At 38.1% G+C, this 19,119-nt stretch overlaps 1 protein-coding gene across 2 annotated transcripts in view; it reads right to left on the reverse strand.

Moving 5' to 3' along the window:
• TSNAX (translin associated factor X) overlaps positions 1-19,119 on the reverse strand; it is a 51,899-nt gene that overhangs the window by 15,476 nt on the left and 17,304 nt on the right. For both annotated transcript variants that reach the window (XM_049868323.1, XM_049868322.1), the window contains exon 4: positions 14,938-15,068. In XM_049868323.1, coding sequence (XP_049724280.1) covers positions 14,938-15,068 — 131 coding nt within the window. The remainder of the gene's footprint in view (positions 1-14,937; positions 15,069-19,119) is intronic.

A 19,119-nucleotide genomic window follows, 5' to 3' on the forward strand; every position in this document is an offset into this window, starting at 1 on the left:
GAATTAATCTCTCTACCTCATTCATTCCTATTCCTACACAGAAAAGATCATATTTACTGAGCACATAAATTTTCAAAAATGATTAACAATAATAACTGCCCCTAGTTAAGCTCCCACCTCCCTTCCCCTCAGAAACCATTATGAATCTCTAGTCTCATCCCAGAGCCCTAGTGGTGCAGTGGTTAAGCACTTGGCTGCTAACTAAAAGGTCGGTGGTTCAAACCCACCAGCTATTCCGCAGGAGAAAGATGTGGCAGTCTGCTTCTGTAAAGGTCTACAGCCTTGGAAACCCTATGAGGCCAGTTCTACTCTGCCCTTTAGGGTCACTATGAGTTAGAACTGACTCAACAGCAATGGGCTTGGTTTTTGTTTTTTTTTTTGGTTAGTCTTCCATCAATCCCAAACCACCTCCCTGCCTTCGCCCCCCATTCTCAGCACATGACATGAAAAAAGGAGTTACTGAGAAGAATTTCCTCAACTGTCTACATCTATACCTATCCTGTCTTCCATCTCAGAAGAGGTGGCCCTCCTCTCATACAGGGCTTGCCAGTCTACCTAAGCTCTGGATCCCACATGCTCTCTTGATTCCTAGGCAATCCTAGTCCATCGTTCTGTTCTCTTTCCTGTACCTTCAACCTCTTTCCCTTCAGTTAGGGATCCACGGGACCCAGTCTTTGGCTTTCTTCTCACTCTATACTGTCCTTAGACAATCTTATCCATGTCTGTAAATTCAATTTATGAGTGGGTGACTCCAAAGCTGTAACTTCACGTTAGGCCTGTGTCTTGGTTATCTAGTGCTCCTATAACCGAAATACCGTAAGTGGATGGTTTCAACAAACAGAAGTTTATTCTCTCACAGTCTAGGAAGCTATTAGTCCAAATTCAGGGCATCAGCTCCAGGGGAACGCTTTTTCTGCTGCTCTGGAGGAAGGTCCTTGTCATCAATCTTCCCCTGGACTAAGAGCTTCTCTGCACAGGAACCCCAGGTCCAAAGGACACGCTATGCTCTCAGTGCTGCCTTCTTGGTGGTAGGAGGTCCCCAACTCTCTGCTCATTTCCTTTTCCTTTTATCTCTTGAAAGACAAAAGGTGATGCAGGCCACACCCCAGGGAAACTCCCTTTACACTGGATCAGGAATACGACCTGAGTAAGTGTGTCAGAGTCCACCCCAATCTTCTTTAACATAATCTACTCTTGCCTCATTAACCACAGAGAGAGATCAGGATTTACAACACATAGGGAAATTACATCAATCACAGAATGGAGGACAACTAAACAATACTGGGCATCATGGCCTAACCAAGCTGACACATATTTTTAGGGGACACAATTCAATCCATGACACTCTATGTCCCAAGTTCTCTAGATCCCTATATCCAATTATGCTGTAGTGATTAAGAGCTTAGCTGCTAACCAAAAGGTCAGCAGTTCGAATCTACCAGCCGCACCTTGGAAACCCTATGGGGCAATCCTACTCTGTCCTATACGGTCACTATGAGTCTGAATGGACTTGAAAGCAACAGACTAGTCAGCTACCTGGATGGCCTATAATTTCCAAATTATCACAACCAAAACCTATTCCATCTTCTCATTTCCTTCTCTCAACAGATGATCTCCTCACTCACCCAGCTGACCAAACCAGAGAAGTAAAGGTTTTCCCCTTCTCATGTACTTTTTAAAAAAACCACCTCCTTACTCACCTTCCTCCAAATAAAATATGATAATGGCATAATGGAAAGCACAGACATGAGGATATCCAAGGTCAAAAGCCAATTCGGTCTCTTATTAGCTGTGAACTAGGGTAAGTTTACTAACTTTTCTGTGCTTCAATTTCCTCGTTTGTAAAGAACAGACATCCACCTACATTGTAGGGTTTATATCAGTGTCTGGTAACTAATGAATTAAACTAAGCAAGAATCATTAAAATAAGAACTGGCATTAATTTTTGTTAGACAATTATTTTTTAACTTCTTTAAAGGAAACAGGTTTTTTTGTCAGTTTACAATTAAAAGAGGCCATTGTTCTTCCAGAATGTTACCTTAGCCAAACACGCACTATGAGTCTAAGATAATTCTTCGTTAGCTAAGAATAGCAAACTGTTAACGCAACAATACTGTTTATACTATTAAGCATAATAATATAAGATGGAGTTTGTCAAGGAATAAGGACCTCTTTGGCTGCGTGCACTATGTCCAAAACTGAGTAAGATGCTGTCTCTTCTTTCCCATGTTCCCTATTTAGCCCCATTCTTATCAACTGACAGACCTTAACCCAAAAGGTTAACTTTCTGCAACAAGATTTCAGAAAACTGGAATGTTCAGAGATGTGAAGAGAAGCTGGGCTAAAACATCTTCACATAAATAGTCTAAGAAGTGTCTACCAGACATTTATCTATAAAGAATGTTCACAAACTGAGTTTTTATAACCCAGAAAATGATTTTCTCATGGTCACAGTAGTCACCACATAAGTTTACAGTATGAAATATACTCATTAAATTGTGGTTTAACATACTTATGAAAAATGTTTACTGAATTACCTCACAGTTAAATGCAAATTTAAACTACACCTATTTTACTTACGTAAATAAGACACAATTAAAGAAAGGACAGGAGTATTTAACTGGAGATAAAATCTGTAATCTTTCAAAAAAATGCCTTTCTGTTAAGCTTTAAAGCATTAGATACTAGCTGTCTTAGTTATCTAGTAGTGCTATAACAGAAATACCACAAGTGGATGGCTTTAGCAAAGAGAAATTTATTCTTTCTCGGTCTAGTAGGTTACAAGTCCAAATTCAGGGTGTCAGCTCCAGGGTATAGCTTTCTCTGTTGGCTCTGGAGGAAAATTCCTTGTCATCAATCTTCCCCTAGTAGAGGAGCCTCTCAGGCACAGGGACCCCAGGTCCAAAGGATGCACTCTGCTTCTGATGCTGCTTTCTTGGTAGTATGAGGTCCCCAGCTCTCTGATTGCTTCCCTTTCCTTTATATCTCTTGAAGGATAAAAGATGGTGCAAGCCACACCTCAGGGAAACTCCTTTGTCACTGGATCAGGAATGAGACCTAGGGTAAGGGTATTACAATCCCACCCTAATCCTCTTTAACATAAAATTACAATCACAAAATGGAAGATAACCACACAACACTGGAAATCATGGCCCAGCCAATTTGATACATATTTTTAGGGAGACATGATTCAATCCACAACACTAGCTATCAAGAGGGAAGCATGGTCTAACAGAAAGTACATCAAAGTAGATAAAATAAGTCAGATTCCAATTCTAACACCACCATTAAGTTTATTTACAAAATGAGATTGTGGGACTAGATGTTCTCTAACTATCCTTCCAGCTGTAAATTTATTTTCAAATTAGGCAAGTGGGTGCTTTCAAACAAAATAAAAATCCATTCAGAAAAGCTTTTAAAACTATCAGACTTACTGGCCTGACAAGAGACTGGAGAAGCCCCAAGAGTATGGCCCCAGAAACCCTTTTAGCTCAGTAATGAAGCCACTCCTGAGGTTCACCCTTCAGCCAAAGATCAGACAGGCCCATAAAACAAAACAAGACTAAAGGGCACACCAGCCCAGGGGCAAGGACTAGAAGGCAAGAGCGGACAGGAATGCTGGTGATTGAGAACCCAAGGTCAAAAAGAGAGAGTGTTGACATGTCGTGGGGTTGGAAACCAATGTCAAAATACAATATGTATACTGTTCAATGAGAAGCTTGTTTGTCCTGTAAACCTTCATCTAAAGTACAATAATAAAAAGAGGAAAAGCTTTTAAAATTTATCAACATTCATATACCTGCATTTTCCACTAGCCCTAAAAAGGCATGAAATTGCTATTTCAGGCAGAGAAAAATGAACTATTCCTCAAATCCATTTTGCTTTCCTCCCTGACAAAATAGAGACCACATAACCCATTTTGCCTTGCCGTTAGGTGTGGCCATGTGGGCAGAGGTAATACATGCTACTTCTAGGGGTGGCCCATAAAAATCTCTGCCAACATCCTCCACTCTGCTCTTTTCCACAGTATTAGTGCCCTGGTTCATCTTGGTAACCATGTAATAACAACAGCAGCCCCCCCATAGGCATGGTCCCCGAATGACTAGGCGAGCCAGACCACACGCATTCCACCACCACGAAGCCTGGACTCCAAGTGAGAAAGAAACAATTTCTATCTTGTTAAGCCTCTGAGATTTCCGTTTATTCATCTGTTTCAGCAGTTAGTGTTACCTTAACAAACCAACATCTCTGAAACTTCTAATCTTTCTCATAAACAGATAAATTTGATTTTCGCTTTATCTTTCCCTTTGCTAAATTTTTCCTCTTATTCCAAAGATTTACACATCTTCATACCCTAGTTCATTTTTTCAGTGAGTATTTTCAGTTGTGCTAATAGGCTAAGCCTATACCAAATTTCTCGATACTATGAAATGCTGTATTAAGGTTTAGAATTTACCTAAAAATTAATACTGGTCCTATTCCTGCTTTATAGCTAAGCAATAGCCCCTGAAAACATGTTTTCTTCTGGAAAGAACAACAACAAAAAAACTATAAAACAAAATAAAAACTAGAAGCAAATCATCAGATAAAAACTATGTTTGAATAAAAACAAGGAATTTTTTAAAATTAGCTTTGCTCTTTATTCAACAAAGATTTATTGAACACCTATTAAGTGTCTGGGATACATAAGTGAAGAACAACGACAACAAAAATAAACCTTTGTAAGGACTTGTAGAGTCCATGTTATAGTAGGGAAGGGAGAGACAATGAACATAGCACATAGGAACATTACACAGAATATTAGAAAGTGTTAAGTACTATAAGAAAAAAAGCAGTTAAGAGCAATGATGTGTGTTGGGTTTATAAAGAAAACCTTAATCTGTGTTAATTCCTCTGTTGGAGGGGTGGTTAGGCAAAATAAGGCCTTCGCTAGGGATTAGGTTCTGAACAAGGAGACTTGATGGTGCAATGATTACTCTCACTCAGCTGTTAAGGGAAGGCTGGCAATTTGAATCCACCAGCCACTCCAAGGGAGAAAGACCCGGCTGCGATCTAGTCCCATAAAGATTACAGTCTAGGACCATTCCTGACCATTTTAATCAAAGATTCTAAAGAAGAATCCTGATCCAAAGAGGGAAATGCAGAACAGAATTTCAAACTCTCATGGACTCCAGGCTTTCTGGAGCCATGGAGGTAGGATGAACACCTGAAGCTATTGTCCTGAGATAATCTTTAAACCTTAAACCAAAAATACCCCCTGAAGACTTCTTAAAACCAAACAATAGTCTAGTTAACGAGTAAACTTAGCCATGAGCATTATGTTCTTTTAAGAACTATCTACGTGGGATCAAAGTGACAACAGCAACTCAAAAGGCTAGGCAGGAACCTTAGGAGGCAGTGAGTTTATGTTAATGGAGATGGAACAACTTAGAAAAGGAGGGTGAGAATGGATGCACAACTCAAAAGAATGCAATCAATGTCACTGAATTGTACATGTAGAAATGGTTAAGGTAGTATATGTTTTGCTGTGTATATTCTCAACAACAATACAATTAAAAAAAAAAAGAGATTATAGGCTAGGAAATCCTATAGTACAGTTCTACTCTGCCCTATCAGGTTGCTATGAGTCAGAATTGACTCTATGGCACACAACAACAGGTTCAAAACTCAATAGGTATTAAATTCATAGAGTAATTCATAGTAAGAACTCGATCTTGCATAACAGCTCTACCACACACCTACTTACAACCTTGTGCTCATTGCTTATCCTCTGTGAGCCAAAATTAATATCTACAATGTAGGGATACTGCAACCCCAGGTGTGTCAGAGTAAAACTGTTCTCCAAAGGGTTTTTTTCAATGGCTGGTTTTTCAGAAGTAGATCGTCAGGCTTTTTATTCTGAGGCATCTCTGGAAACTACCAAACCTTTTGGTTAGCAAGGAGTGTGTTAACTGTTTGCACCACCCAGGGACTCGACTCTACAGTTGTTATTGGATTGCTGGGATACTGCAAATATCAAATGAGGTCATGAATATAAAGAAGTGACTTAAAAATATCTTCAACTGGTCCCAAATGCCCACATTTTTTGATAAGAGGATTAAAATATCAATTAGGGTTTGAACTTAGTTTTGTATACCAAAACGTCTCAAGAAAATAATGACAATTTTTATCATTATCACAGGGATATAAACTAAACTGAGAATAATTACATTTTTAAAAATATTTTTTTATTTGAGGTGGAGGACAGGAGAATACAACTATTCCTACTCCCGCCCCCCATTGTTAATTTTTTTGCAGAAGAAAAAAACTGATAGAGCACAAAAAGTTTTTATAAGTGACTTATTTCAAGCAACTAATTATTCATTTGTTTAACTATCCCTTGTGACAATCTGTAACGTGCGCTGATAAGAAATGTGTAGAAAACAGACCTAACTTTTTGTTGTTGCTCAGTTATTAGTAGGATACTCAATGTTTGAGCTCACATAAGTATTCCTTAGGGAAATGCTCTGCGTGCCATTAGCACTATTCTTAATGAGGAAAAGCACAGAACTCCTTTAGTTCAATGCCAGAATTGTTTTATCTTCAAGTCAAAAGAACAACTATTTGGAGCAACACCAAAACAAGCATTTAACAATTATAAGCAGCAAGCTATTCATAAGCATCATATTGTTAACTCTACTCTAATTATAAATAATCTTATTTTATCAAATAAAATATCGGTCAGCAAATATTTAAGTACAGAAACATCCTTGACGGTTTTAGGTCCAAAAAAATAGTCTTTATTGCTTCAATTTAGAGAACCTCATTTCATTTTAAAGACTTCTTATGGAAAAGTAAGAATATGGGAGACCTTTAACTTTTTTAATCCACGAGTAGGTAATCTTTAAAGAAAACATACAAATCATAAACAAAATCCTAAAACTGACTATGATGCTTTTAATAATCCTAAATGATACAGTGAAGTGGGAAAATCTGACGATCGCTCCCATTTTATTAACATTTACCAAGACTTTCCAAAAGGGCAGCACTTCCTTCCTGATTTAAGAAACACTCTGCTAACTCTATGAAATGTCCTTTTTGCCTTTTTTTCCCCTCCGTTCCTCTCTTTTGTTCTAAAAGCCAATGGGCAACCTTTCAGGTTCCTTTTAATATTATTATCTTTATGGCCCTTTTCCTTATCTAAACTCTTTCCTTATACTTCACTTACTGATGAACTAATAATAAAGGACAAACAAAATAGACCTACTTGGGCCAAATTCAGCAATCTAGTATGTCCCACCAGATATCTGGGGAACTCTATGGTGCAGTAGTTAAGAGGTCAGGCTACTAACCAAAAAAGGTGACAGTTCAAATCTACCAGCCACTCCTTGGAAACCCTATGGGCAGTTCTACTCTGTCCTATAAGGTTGCTATGAGTTGGAATCGACTTGACGGCACACAACTGCAACTGAGTCCCGGAGTGGCACAAATGGCTAAGTGCTCCACTACTAGCCGAAATGTTGGCATTTTGAACCCACCTAGACTCTCCTCAAAAGACAAAACATGGTGGTCTGCTTCTGAAAGGTCACAGCCTTGAAAATCCTATGGAGTGGTTCTCTCAAATGTGGGATTGCCAAGAGTCAGAATGAACTCGCTGGCAACTAACAACAAATGTGAACTGGTGACACTGGTGCTTCAGTGACAGAATTCTCACCTTCCATGTGGGAGACCCAGGCTCGATTCAGGGTCAATGTGCTGCCACCAATTGTCAGTGGAGGCTTGCATGCTGTTATGATGCCAAATAGATTTCAGCACAGCTTCCAAACCAAGACTGACTAGGAAGAACAGCCTGAAGATCTACTTCCGAAAATCAGCCACTGAAAACTCTATGGATCCCAATGGTCTGATTTATAACTGATTATGGGCATGGCATAGGACTGGGCAGCATTTCTTTCTACTGAGCCTAGGATCGCCATGAGTCAGGGCTAACTCGAGGGCAGGTAACAACAATAACCATGAACTAGGAGCCCCTGGTGCAGGCAGTTAATGTGCTCGACTGCTAACCAAAGGGTTGGAGGTTCAAGTCCACCCAGAGGCGCTTCAGAAGAAAGGCCTGGCGATCTACTTCCGAAAAATGAGCCATGAAAACCCTACGGAGCACAGTTCTACTCTGACACACATGCGGTCACCAGAATCAGACTAGACTTGCTGGCAAATGATTAGGTTAGTTAACCCATAAACTAATAAAGAACTGAGAACTTTAAACATGAAAACCAGGGAATCACTTCACAGTTGGAATACCAAGACTGAGGAAAATATAAAAGTTTTATGCATGAACTGAAGTAAAAAGTGAAGACTATTCTGGCCAATTTTTATTACATTTATTACATTGCCATAAATTTTTACAAGATTAGCTTACTGCATGATGTAACGGTAAGAATTATAAAACATTATGGAAGTTATTCAAACACTTAATGTAATTATCCAAATTAACAGGATGCTTAGGAGAAGCCGTGGAATAGAATTTTTGTTTACACTAATACAGTAAGACATTTAAATTGTACTGCTTCCTCAGATCAAGCACTTTTTAGAAACTGAGAGACCCAACCTGCTCCTCCACGATCAACTTCCCACTCCACCCTGCACGCTTATTTAGACATAGCAGGATTGTTGTGTCTGAAACATGTTCCCGCTATGGATCTATCTTTAGTATGGTCATACCTACTACTCCAGCTACAGAGAAGGCAGCAATAATGAGAATTCACGGAACCCCTTTATGGCAGTATAATAGTCAGGTACAAACAACTGATAAATACTACTGCTCCTGATCTACATCCCTGAGAAGATCTGTAACATGCTTACAACCTGGAGATGCCACTTGTATATGCCAACAAGCCCTAAAAACTGACAGAGGTGAGTGTGCTGGATACCCCAGCTTATCTCCTCCTCACTGCACCTCCACGGGAAGGGAATTATAAAAAAATTTCAGAAGACCAAATAAAAAAAGGCCGAAGTTACAACTATCATTATTTAACCTGCCAATCAACTAGGAATGAAAGTACTCAAGAAAAATCTTACTAAAGGAGTTTTCACAGAGGCATCGCTAATAAGAATGACATGACTCTTTTTCACCAGGAGTGACATATTTTCACCACAGCACTACCACAAACAAATTATTATGGATGTGTTCTTCTGATACAAAGAACTGCTCTGGAAAAAGGACCTACGAATTCATCAGTCAACAGCGGCTTCTGTTAAAAAAACTGAATTATAACTCACATACACTAAATCATAAGTGTTCTTGTTAGGTGCCATCAAGTTGGTTCCAACTCACAGCAAGCCTATTACAACAGAAAGAAACACTGTCCAGTCCTGTACCATCCTCACAATCTTTGCTATGTTTGAGCCCGTTGTTGAAGTCACCGTGTCAACCCATTTCATTGAAGGTTTTCCTCTGACTCTCTACATTACCAAGCAAGATGTGCTTCTCCATCCTGATAACATGTCCACAGTATGTGAGATGAAGACTTACCATCCTCGCTTCTAAAGAATATTCTGGCTGCACTTCAAACAGATTTGTTCCTTCTCGGGCAGTACATGGTATATTTGACACTCTTCACCAACACTATAATTCAATGGCATCAATTCTTCTTCAGTCTATTCATCGTCCAGCTTTCACATGCATATTGAGGTAAAGGAAAATATCACAGTCAGGGGCACCTTAGTCCTCACAGTGACATCTTTGCTTTTTGACACTTTAAAGAGTCTTTTGCAGCAGATTTGCCCAATGCAATACGTTGTTTGATTTCTTGACTGCTGCTTCTATGGGCGTTGACTGTGGACCCAAGTAAAATAAAATCCTTGACAACTTTAGTATTTTCTCCATTTATCATGACGTTCCTTAGTGGTCCAGTTGTGAGGGTTTTTATTTTCTTTATGTTGAGATCTAATCCATACTGAAGGCTGTAGTCTTTGATCTTCATCAGTAAATGCTTCAAGTTCTCTTCGTTTTCAGCAAGCAAGGTTGTGTCATCTGCATATAGCAGGTTGTTGATAAGGCTTCCTCCAATCCTGATGCAATGTTCTTCTTCATATAGTCCAGCTTCTTGGATTATTTGCTCAGCATAAGATTGAGTACATATGGGTGAAAGCATACAACCCTGATTTACACCTTTCCTGATTTTAAACTATGCAGTATCCTCTTGTCCTATTCGAACGACTACCTCTTGGTCTATGTACAGGTTCTGCACGAGCACAACTGAGTGTTCTGGAATTCCCATTCTTCACAGCGTTATCCATAATTTGTCATGATTCACACAGCTGAATGCCTTGTAGGGTCCATAAAATATAGGTACACCTCTTTTGGGTATTCTCTGCTTTCAGTCAAGATCCATCTGACATCAGGAATAATATCCCTTACTCCATATTTGAATCTGGATGGAATTTCTGGCAGTTCCCTGTCGACGTACTGCTGCAACGGCTTCTGAATTATATTCAGCAAATTTTACTTCTGTGTGATATTAATGATGTTCAATAATTTCTGCATTTTGCTGGATCATCTTTCTTTGGAATGAGCAGAATTGTGGATCTCTTCCGGTCAGCTGGCCAGGTAGCTGTCTTCCAAATTTCCTGGCACGGATGAGTGAGTGCTTCCAGTGTTGTATCCGTTTGTTGAAATATCTCAATTGGTATTTCGACAATTCCTGGAGCCTTGTCTTCTGCCAATGCCTCCAGCACAGCTTGGACTTCTTCCTTCAGTACTATCTGTTCCTCATCATGTGCTACCTTCTGAAATGGTGGAACGTCTACCAATTCTTTTTGGTACAGTGACTGTGTATTCTTTCCGTCTTGTTTTGATGGTCCCTGCATCGTTCAATATTTTGCCCGTCAAAACCAAACCAAACCCATTGCCGTCGAGTTGATTCCAACTCATAGCAACCTTACAGGACAGCGTAGAACTGCCCCATAGTTTCCAAGGAGCACCCGGTGGATTTGAACTGCCAATCCTTTCGTTAGCAGCCGTAGCACTTAACCACTACGCCACCACGGTTTTGCTCATAAAATCCTAAAATATCTCAACTCGAGGCTTGAATTTTTTTTTTTTTTCTGTTCTTTCAGCTTGAGAAATGCCAAGCATCTTCTTACCTTTTGGTTTTTCAACTCCAGGTCTTTGCACATTTGATTATATTACTTTACTTTGTCTTCTCAAGCCACCCTTTGAAATCTTCCGTTCAACCTTTTACTTCATCATTTCTTCCTTTCACTTTAGCTACTCGACGTTCAAGAGCAAGTTTCAAAGTCTCTTCTGATGTTCATTTTAGACTTTTCTTTCTTTCCTGTCTTTTTAACGACCTTTTGCTTTCTTCATGTATGATGTCTTTGATGTCATCCTACAATTCATCTGGTCTTCGGTCATTAGTGTTCATTATATCAAACCTGTTCTTGAGATGCTCTCTAAATTCAGGTGGGATATACTCAAGGTTGTACTTTGGCTCTCGTGGACTTGTTCTAATTTTCTTCAGTTTCAACTTGAATTTGCACAGGAGAAATTGATGGTCTGTTCCACAGCTGGCCCCAGGCCTTGTTCTGATTGATGATATTGAGTTTCTCATTGTCTCTTTCCACAGATATAGTTGACTTGATCCCTGCATACTTCATTTGGCAAGCTCCACAGATATAGTCGTCGTTTATGTTGCTGAAAAATGGTATTTGCAATGAAAAAATTGTTGGTCTTGCAAAATTCTATCATGCAATCTCCGGCATTGTTTCTATTACCAAGGCCGTAATTTCCAACTACTAATCCTACTTCTTTGTTTCAAACTTTCCAATTCGAATCATCAGTAACTATCAATACAATCTTGATTGCATATTTGATCAACTTCAGATCGCAGAAGTTGGTAAAAATCTTCATTTTCCTCATCTTTGGCATTAATGGTTGGTGTGTAAATTTGAATAATAGTCATATTAACTGGTGTTCCCTGTAGGTGTATGGTTATTATCCTATCACTGACAGCGCTGTACTTCAGGATAGATCTTGAAATGTTCTTTTTGATGAATGTGACACCATTCCTCTTCAATTTGTCATTCCTAGCATAGCAGACCATATAATTGTCCAATTTGAAATGGCCAAAACCAGTCCATTTCATCTTACTGATGCCTAGGATATTTATCTTCAAGCGTTCCTTTTCATTTTTGACTATTTCCAATTTTCCTAGATTCATACTTCATACATTCCATGTTCCTATTATTAATGGATGTTTACAGCTGTTTCCTCTCATTTTGAGTTGTGCCACATCAGCAAATGAAGGTTTGGAAAGCTTGACTCCATCCATGTCATTAAGGTCGACTCTACTTTGAGGAGGTAGCTCCTCCCCAGTCATATTCTGAGTGCCTTCCAACTTGAGGGGCTCATCTCCTGGCAGCATATCAGACAATGTTCTGCTGCTATTCATAAGCTTTTCACTGGCCAATTTTTTTAGATCACCATGTCCTTCTTCCTTGTCTTAGTCTGGAAGTTCCGCTGAAACCTGTCCACCACGGGTGACCCTGCTGGTATTTAAAATAATGGTGGCATAGCATCACAGCAATACGCAAGCAAGCACAGTATGACTGATAGATGAGTATACAGTTCAATTAATTTTTATATGTAGCTCCGCCCAGACTAAAATATAAATATGAAATACTCCTACCATCCCAGAAGGTTCCCTCATGCGTCTTCCCAATCAATAACCTCGGCCCCAGCCTCCAACCTTAGGTAACTGCTATCCTACCTTTTATTTCTCTAGGTAAGTTTTGCCTGTTCTTGAACTTCACATCAATACATACTCTTCCATGTCTGCTTATTCCACCCAGCATAATGTGTGAGATTCAATTTGCTGCTGTATATGTTCATTTACTGCTATATGATATTCTATTGTACAACTATGTTGTTTTTGTTGTGTGCCAGCAAGCTATACAACTATACCACAATTTATCTATTCTCTTGTTGATGGACATTTGGGTATTTTTTAGGTTTAAAATATTATAACTCTAGCTGCTACAAGCTTTCCTGTACATGTCTTTTAGTGGGCTCACTTCTTTCAGGTAGATACCTGAAAATGGAATTGCTAGGAAAAAAAAAATTTTTTTTTTTTTTTAGGCCATAGGGCAGGCACATGTTTAACTGAAGTATATAAAGCCAAGTAGTTTATTAAAATAATATTGTTAGCCCTTATAATTTAGCCACGCTGGTGGGTATAAATGGTATCTCATTGCAATTTTACTCAGCATTACTCTGGGTGGCACAAATGGTTAAGCTCTAAATTTCTAGCCAAAAAGCTGGCTGTCTGAACTTCCCCAGAGGTGCCTTGGGAGACAGCCCTGGAGATTTACCTCTGAAAGCTCACGGCTCTGAAAATCCTATGGAGCAGTTCTATTTTGTACACATAGGCTCACTGTCAGTCGGAATAAACTCAACGGCAACTAACAACAGAAGTGAATAATGATGCTGAGCACCTTTTCACATACATGCTTATCGGTCATTTGGATATCCTCTTTTGTTGAGGTTCTTCTTCAAGTTTTTTGCCCATTTTTAAAATTACTTATCTTCTTGTTGATGTGTATGTGTTCTTTACATATTCTGGATATGAGTCTTTTATCCAATACGGGTATTTAAATGTCTTTTTCTTTTCTCAGAATTCAGCTTGCCTATTCCTTTCTCAACGATGTCTTTTGATGAACAGAATTTAATTTTAAAGAAGGTCAATTAGTCATTTTTTCTTTAACAGCGAATGCTTTTTTTGTGCCCTTTTAAAGTAATCTTTCCCACCACAAGGTCATGAAAATATTCTCTTATGTTTTAGCTAGAGGATTAATTGCTTTAGCTTTCATCTGGCCTTTCTTCCCAACAATACACTGACCTTCTCTTCCACCTCTGCCAAATTTGTCATATTTGAGGTTGTGACATCTGACAACACAAACTGAATTTATTAAATAATTTTTATAGTGCATGTTATTCTTTAAAAATCAAATAAACCCCTGACAATAGATAATAAATTATGATGGTGAGAAAGTATCTTCTTTGGGAATATGCTACAATGACTCCTTACAGACTCCTTATCACTTTGGTTTCCAATAACACATCCCCAGCTTTAACTGAACTATGCAGACACTTTCTCTTACTGATATTAAAAGACATTTTACCATACTACAGTTTGGTATTTCTGAAAAATAACACTGCTGAAATTATGTTTAGAATAAAATTGGACATATATATTGAACAAATACCAGATGAACCCATTTCCCAGTGCTGAACCAACTTAAGCTCAGTAGAATTAGCTATTTGATAGAAATGAACATAGAACTTTCACATATTTCCTAAGTATGAATCAAGCTTTGATTCTGTCTTTCTGCAAATCTTAGAAGTCTGAATAATTTAATATCTTTCCTGTCAGTGTAGCTCATGTTAAGAAAAGGATGAAGAAATAACCAAGTGCTTTAAACAATTATTTAATAAATTTGAAAACAAGTGATGCTCATAAACATAAGAGTACAGACTGAGCCTTTTTAAATGAATATATAAAATACAGTACTATCCCCAAATCCCCAAATATGGAGTGATACTATGAGATGTTTGGGTCCACCTGACTAACTGACAGACAGTCTTTCATGAACCTACTGAAAATGAAACTTAGAGTCACCTGCAAGATGCAACTTGTCTGAATGCACCCTACCCATACAAGAATAAAATTCAGTCTATTAAATCAGTTTTCTCAAGTACTTTATTAAAATTGAACAATGAATATTACTACACACTTATAAAGCCAATTAAATATTTTGGATTGCCTTTATACCAATTTTTAAAATCTAATAGGCTATATATTATTTCCCCAAGTGTAAATAAAAATTCATGCAACCAACACATAGACTGTATACCACACTATTTAAAAAATGTTACCAGTGAAGCAAACCCAGCCTTACCTATAGTAATGGCTCGATGGAATTGATGCATGTCTTCTCCTGATAGCTCTTGGGCTACCTGCAATATCTTCTGTCTGACACCATCCAACTTAATTTCTGATTCAGTCAATATTTCTTCCATATCAGGAGCACTGCAATTAAGATATTGGGAGTTTTCAGAACAGATGCTATGACAGTTATAAAACTGAAATAATCAACATATAAATAAAAATTGAACTAAATAAATATTATATGTATTTGCATACTCAAAACTAAAATTATATTTATCAAGAGCATGTAAAAACATGGAAAATGCTGTAACATAGTAACAGTACTAAGTTAAAAAAGACATACACAAAATTGTAAGTGTAGCATGATCACAACTATAGGAAAAAATATGTGCATAAATATGACATCCAGAAACTTCTGCTTTCAGTCAGGATGCCGTAACACGGCATGGATTTATCTTCCTGCCTTAAACAATTATAAAAAAAGGACTGTAAAAAAAAAAAAAATTCGTTTTCATCAATAAAACCAGAAATGGCTCTTTGAAAAGGTCAATGAAATTGAAAAACCTTTAGCTAGCATGACAAAGAAAAGATGCAAATAACCAAAATAAAAAATGAAAGAGAGGACGTGACCACTGACCCAATAGAAATAAAGAGAATTATGACAGAATATTATGAACAACTGTATGGCAACAAACCAGATAACCTAGATGAAATGGACCAATTCTTGGAAGCATAACCTATCCAAAAGGACCCTAGAGGAAATAGAAAGTCTCAACAAACTCAGAACAACTGAAGAGACCTAATCAGTAACCAAAAACTCCCCAACAAAAAAGTCTTGGACCAGATGGCTTTACTGGGGAATTCTACCAAATACTGACAGTAGAACTGACACCAGTAGTATTTAAAGTCTCCCAAAAGATGGAGAACAAAGGAATATTTCCTAATTCATTCTATGAAGTAAACATAACCAATACCGAAACGAGAAAAAGAAAACTACAGATCAGTATCTCTTATGAACATAGATGCAAAAACCCTTGACAAAATACTAGTGAACAAAATCCAAGAGCATATTAAGGGTCACACACCATGACCAAGTGACATCTATTCCAGGAATGTAGGGATGGTTCAACATTACAAAATCAATTAACATTAAACACCACGTCAACAGAACAAAGGAAAAGAACCACATGAGCATCTCTATAGATACCAGAAAAGCATTTCATAAAATCAAACACCCTTTCTTGATGAAACCCCTAAAGAAGACTGGAATGAAGGGGAAATTCCTCAATATGATTCAAGGCATTTAAGAAAAGCCAACATACTTCATGAAGAAAGATTGAGAGCTTCTCCCTTGCCATCAGTAACAAGAAAAGGGTGACCACTCTCAGCACTTCCATTCAATACTGTATTACAAATCCTAGCCAGAGCAATAAGACAAGAAAAAGAAAGAAAAGATATCCTGATTGGAAAAGAAGAAGTAAAATTATCTCCATTCATGGACGAGATGATCTTGCGTACAGAAAATATCAGAGTCTGCAAAAAACTCTGCTGACAGACGAATTTAGCAAAGTTGCAGAGTATAATGTCAACAAACGAAAATCAGCTGGGTTTCTATATACCGGCAACAAGAAATGTGACAGAGAAATTAGAGAAACAACTCCATTTACGATAGTATCTAAGGGAATAAAATACGTAGGAATAAATCCAACCAGAGACAGGAAGGTCTTACACAATGACAATTATAAAACGCTCCTGAAAGAGATTAAAGAAGACTTAAATAAATGGAAAGATGTCTGTGTTCTTGTGTTAGAAAATGTTATATTGTTAAGATGTCAATACTACCCAAAGTGATTTATAGATTCAACACAATCCCTATCAAAATTTCTTCACTACAGAAACAGAAAAGCCAATGCTCAAATTTACGTCGAATGGCAAGAGGCCCCAAACAGCTAAGGCAATGTTGAAAGAGAAGAACAAGGTAGAGCTCATACTTCCTGATTTTAAAACATATAGCTACACTAATCAAAACAGCCTAGTGCTGGTTTAACAAAAGACACATAGACCAATGGAACAGAACTGAGAGTCCTGAAATAAACCCACACATCTATGGTTAATGAATTGTTGACATGAGTGCTTACTCCATTTGATGGGGGAAGAAGAGCCACCAATAAACAGTGCTATGAAAACTGAACTTCCGCATACAAAAAATGAAACAGGGTCCATGCCTCACACCATACACAAAACAAATACAAAATAGATACAGACCTAAATGTGCACACCAAAACCACAAACTTCTTAGAAGAAAATGCAGGGCAACACTGTTGGGCCTTGGTTTTAACAATAGATTATCTAATAAAATAACAAATGCAAAAGACAAAATAAATAAATGAGACCTCATGAAAACTAAAAACTTTTGTTCACCAAAAGACTTTACCAAAAAAGTAAAAAAGACATACTACCGTCTAGGAAAGTATCTTCGGAAACCATATATCCAACAAGAACCTAATACCCAGGATACATAAAAAACTTTGGAAACTAAACATAAAAAAAGACAACCCAATCATAAAATGGGCAAAGAATCTGAATAAATATTTCACCAAAGAGGGCATTTAAACAGCCACCAAACACATGAAAATATGCTCGGCGTCATAGCCATCAAAGAGATGGAAATCAAAACACCACAATGAGATACCAATTTATTCCTACTAGGACGGCTAAGATAAAAAAATTATACAATAATAAATGTTGGCCAGGATGTGGAGAAATTAGAACCCTTACCCATTGCTGGCAAGAATGCAAAATGGTACAGCCATTGTGCAAAAACACTGTGGCTGTTCCTCAAAAAACTAAAACTAGAACTACCATAAAAATCTGTTGCCGTCAAGTCGATTCCAACTCATAGCGACCCTATCAACAGAGACGACAGAGAACTGCGGAGTTTCCAAGGAGCAGCTGGTAGCTTTGAACTGCCAACCTTTTGGTTAGCAGCCATAGCACTTAACCACTACAGCCCCAGGGCTAGAGGCAGAACTACCATATGACCCAGCAATCCACTTCTAGGTATGTACCAAAAGACTCAAAAGCAGAGACTCAAACAGAGGCTTATACACCAGTGTTCACTGCAGCACTAGTCACAATAGCCAAAGGTGGAAACAACCTAAATGCCCATCAACAGAGGAATGGATAAACAAAATGTGGTAAATACATACAACGGACTACTACTCAGCTAGTAGAGGAAACAAAGTCTTGATACATGCTACAATATTCATACAGCTTAAAGACATTATGCTGAGTGAAATAAGTCAATCACAAAAGGACAAACATTGTATGACCTCACTTATATAAAAAGACAAGAAAAGGTAAACGTACAGAGACCACACTTTATTAGTGGTTCCCAGACATAGGAGGGATGGGAAAAGGGAGATTAATGGTGATAGAAAAATTACACTGATTAAGGGTAGGGTTGAACCACCAATTACTATAACTGAGGTCATAAGTTGCATACCTGTAAAAAGCTGAATTGGCAAATGTGTGACAGATATATTTACAATGACCAAAAAAAAAGTAGCTGTTGAGGCTGCTTATGTACAACCAAAAGCATCACAGAATTTGGTTCCCTGGTTTGGAGGTTTAGGATCATAGTTTCATGGGACATCCCAGTTAACTGGCCTAATAACATGTGTAGTGCCTCTGTTCTACCTCCTAGTTCACTGCATAGTGCCTGGGGTCTTAAAAGCTTGCAAGGGCCCTGCAAGGCATTACAAATGGTCTCTATTCACCTCGAGCAACAGAGAAAGAAGGACAGTCAGGAATAGGAGGAGGAAATGGAATGTGCAGCTAATTGCTTCCATGAACAACTACCTCCTTTGCTATGAGACTAGAATTGTATGCTGATCGACTACCATTACCGAACATTCTGATCAAAGATTCTATAGAAGAATCCTGATCAAAAGGGGGAAATACAGAATTTCAAATTCTCGTGGACTACAGACTTTCTGGAGCCATGGTGGCTAGATGAGCCCCTGAAACTATTGTACTAATTAAACCAAAAATATCCCCTGAAGTCTTCTTTAAACCAACAATAGTTTAGCTTACTAGAAAAAAATGTCTCCTTCTAGCATTATGCTCTTTTAAGATCTATATGGGATCACACATAGACCAATGGAACAGAATTGAGAACCCAGATATAAAT

This window comes from Elephas maximus, chromosome 24 (assembly GCF_024166365.1).
Source record: "Elephas maximus indicus isolate mEleMax1 chromosome 24, mEleMax1 primary haplotype, whole genome shotgun sequence".
NCBI classification, from domain to species: Eukaryota; Metazoa; Chordata; class Mammalia; order Proboscidea; family Elephantidae; genus Elephas; species Elephas maximus.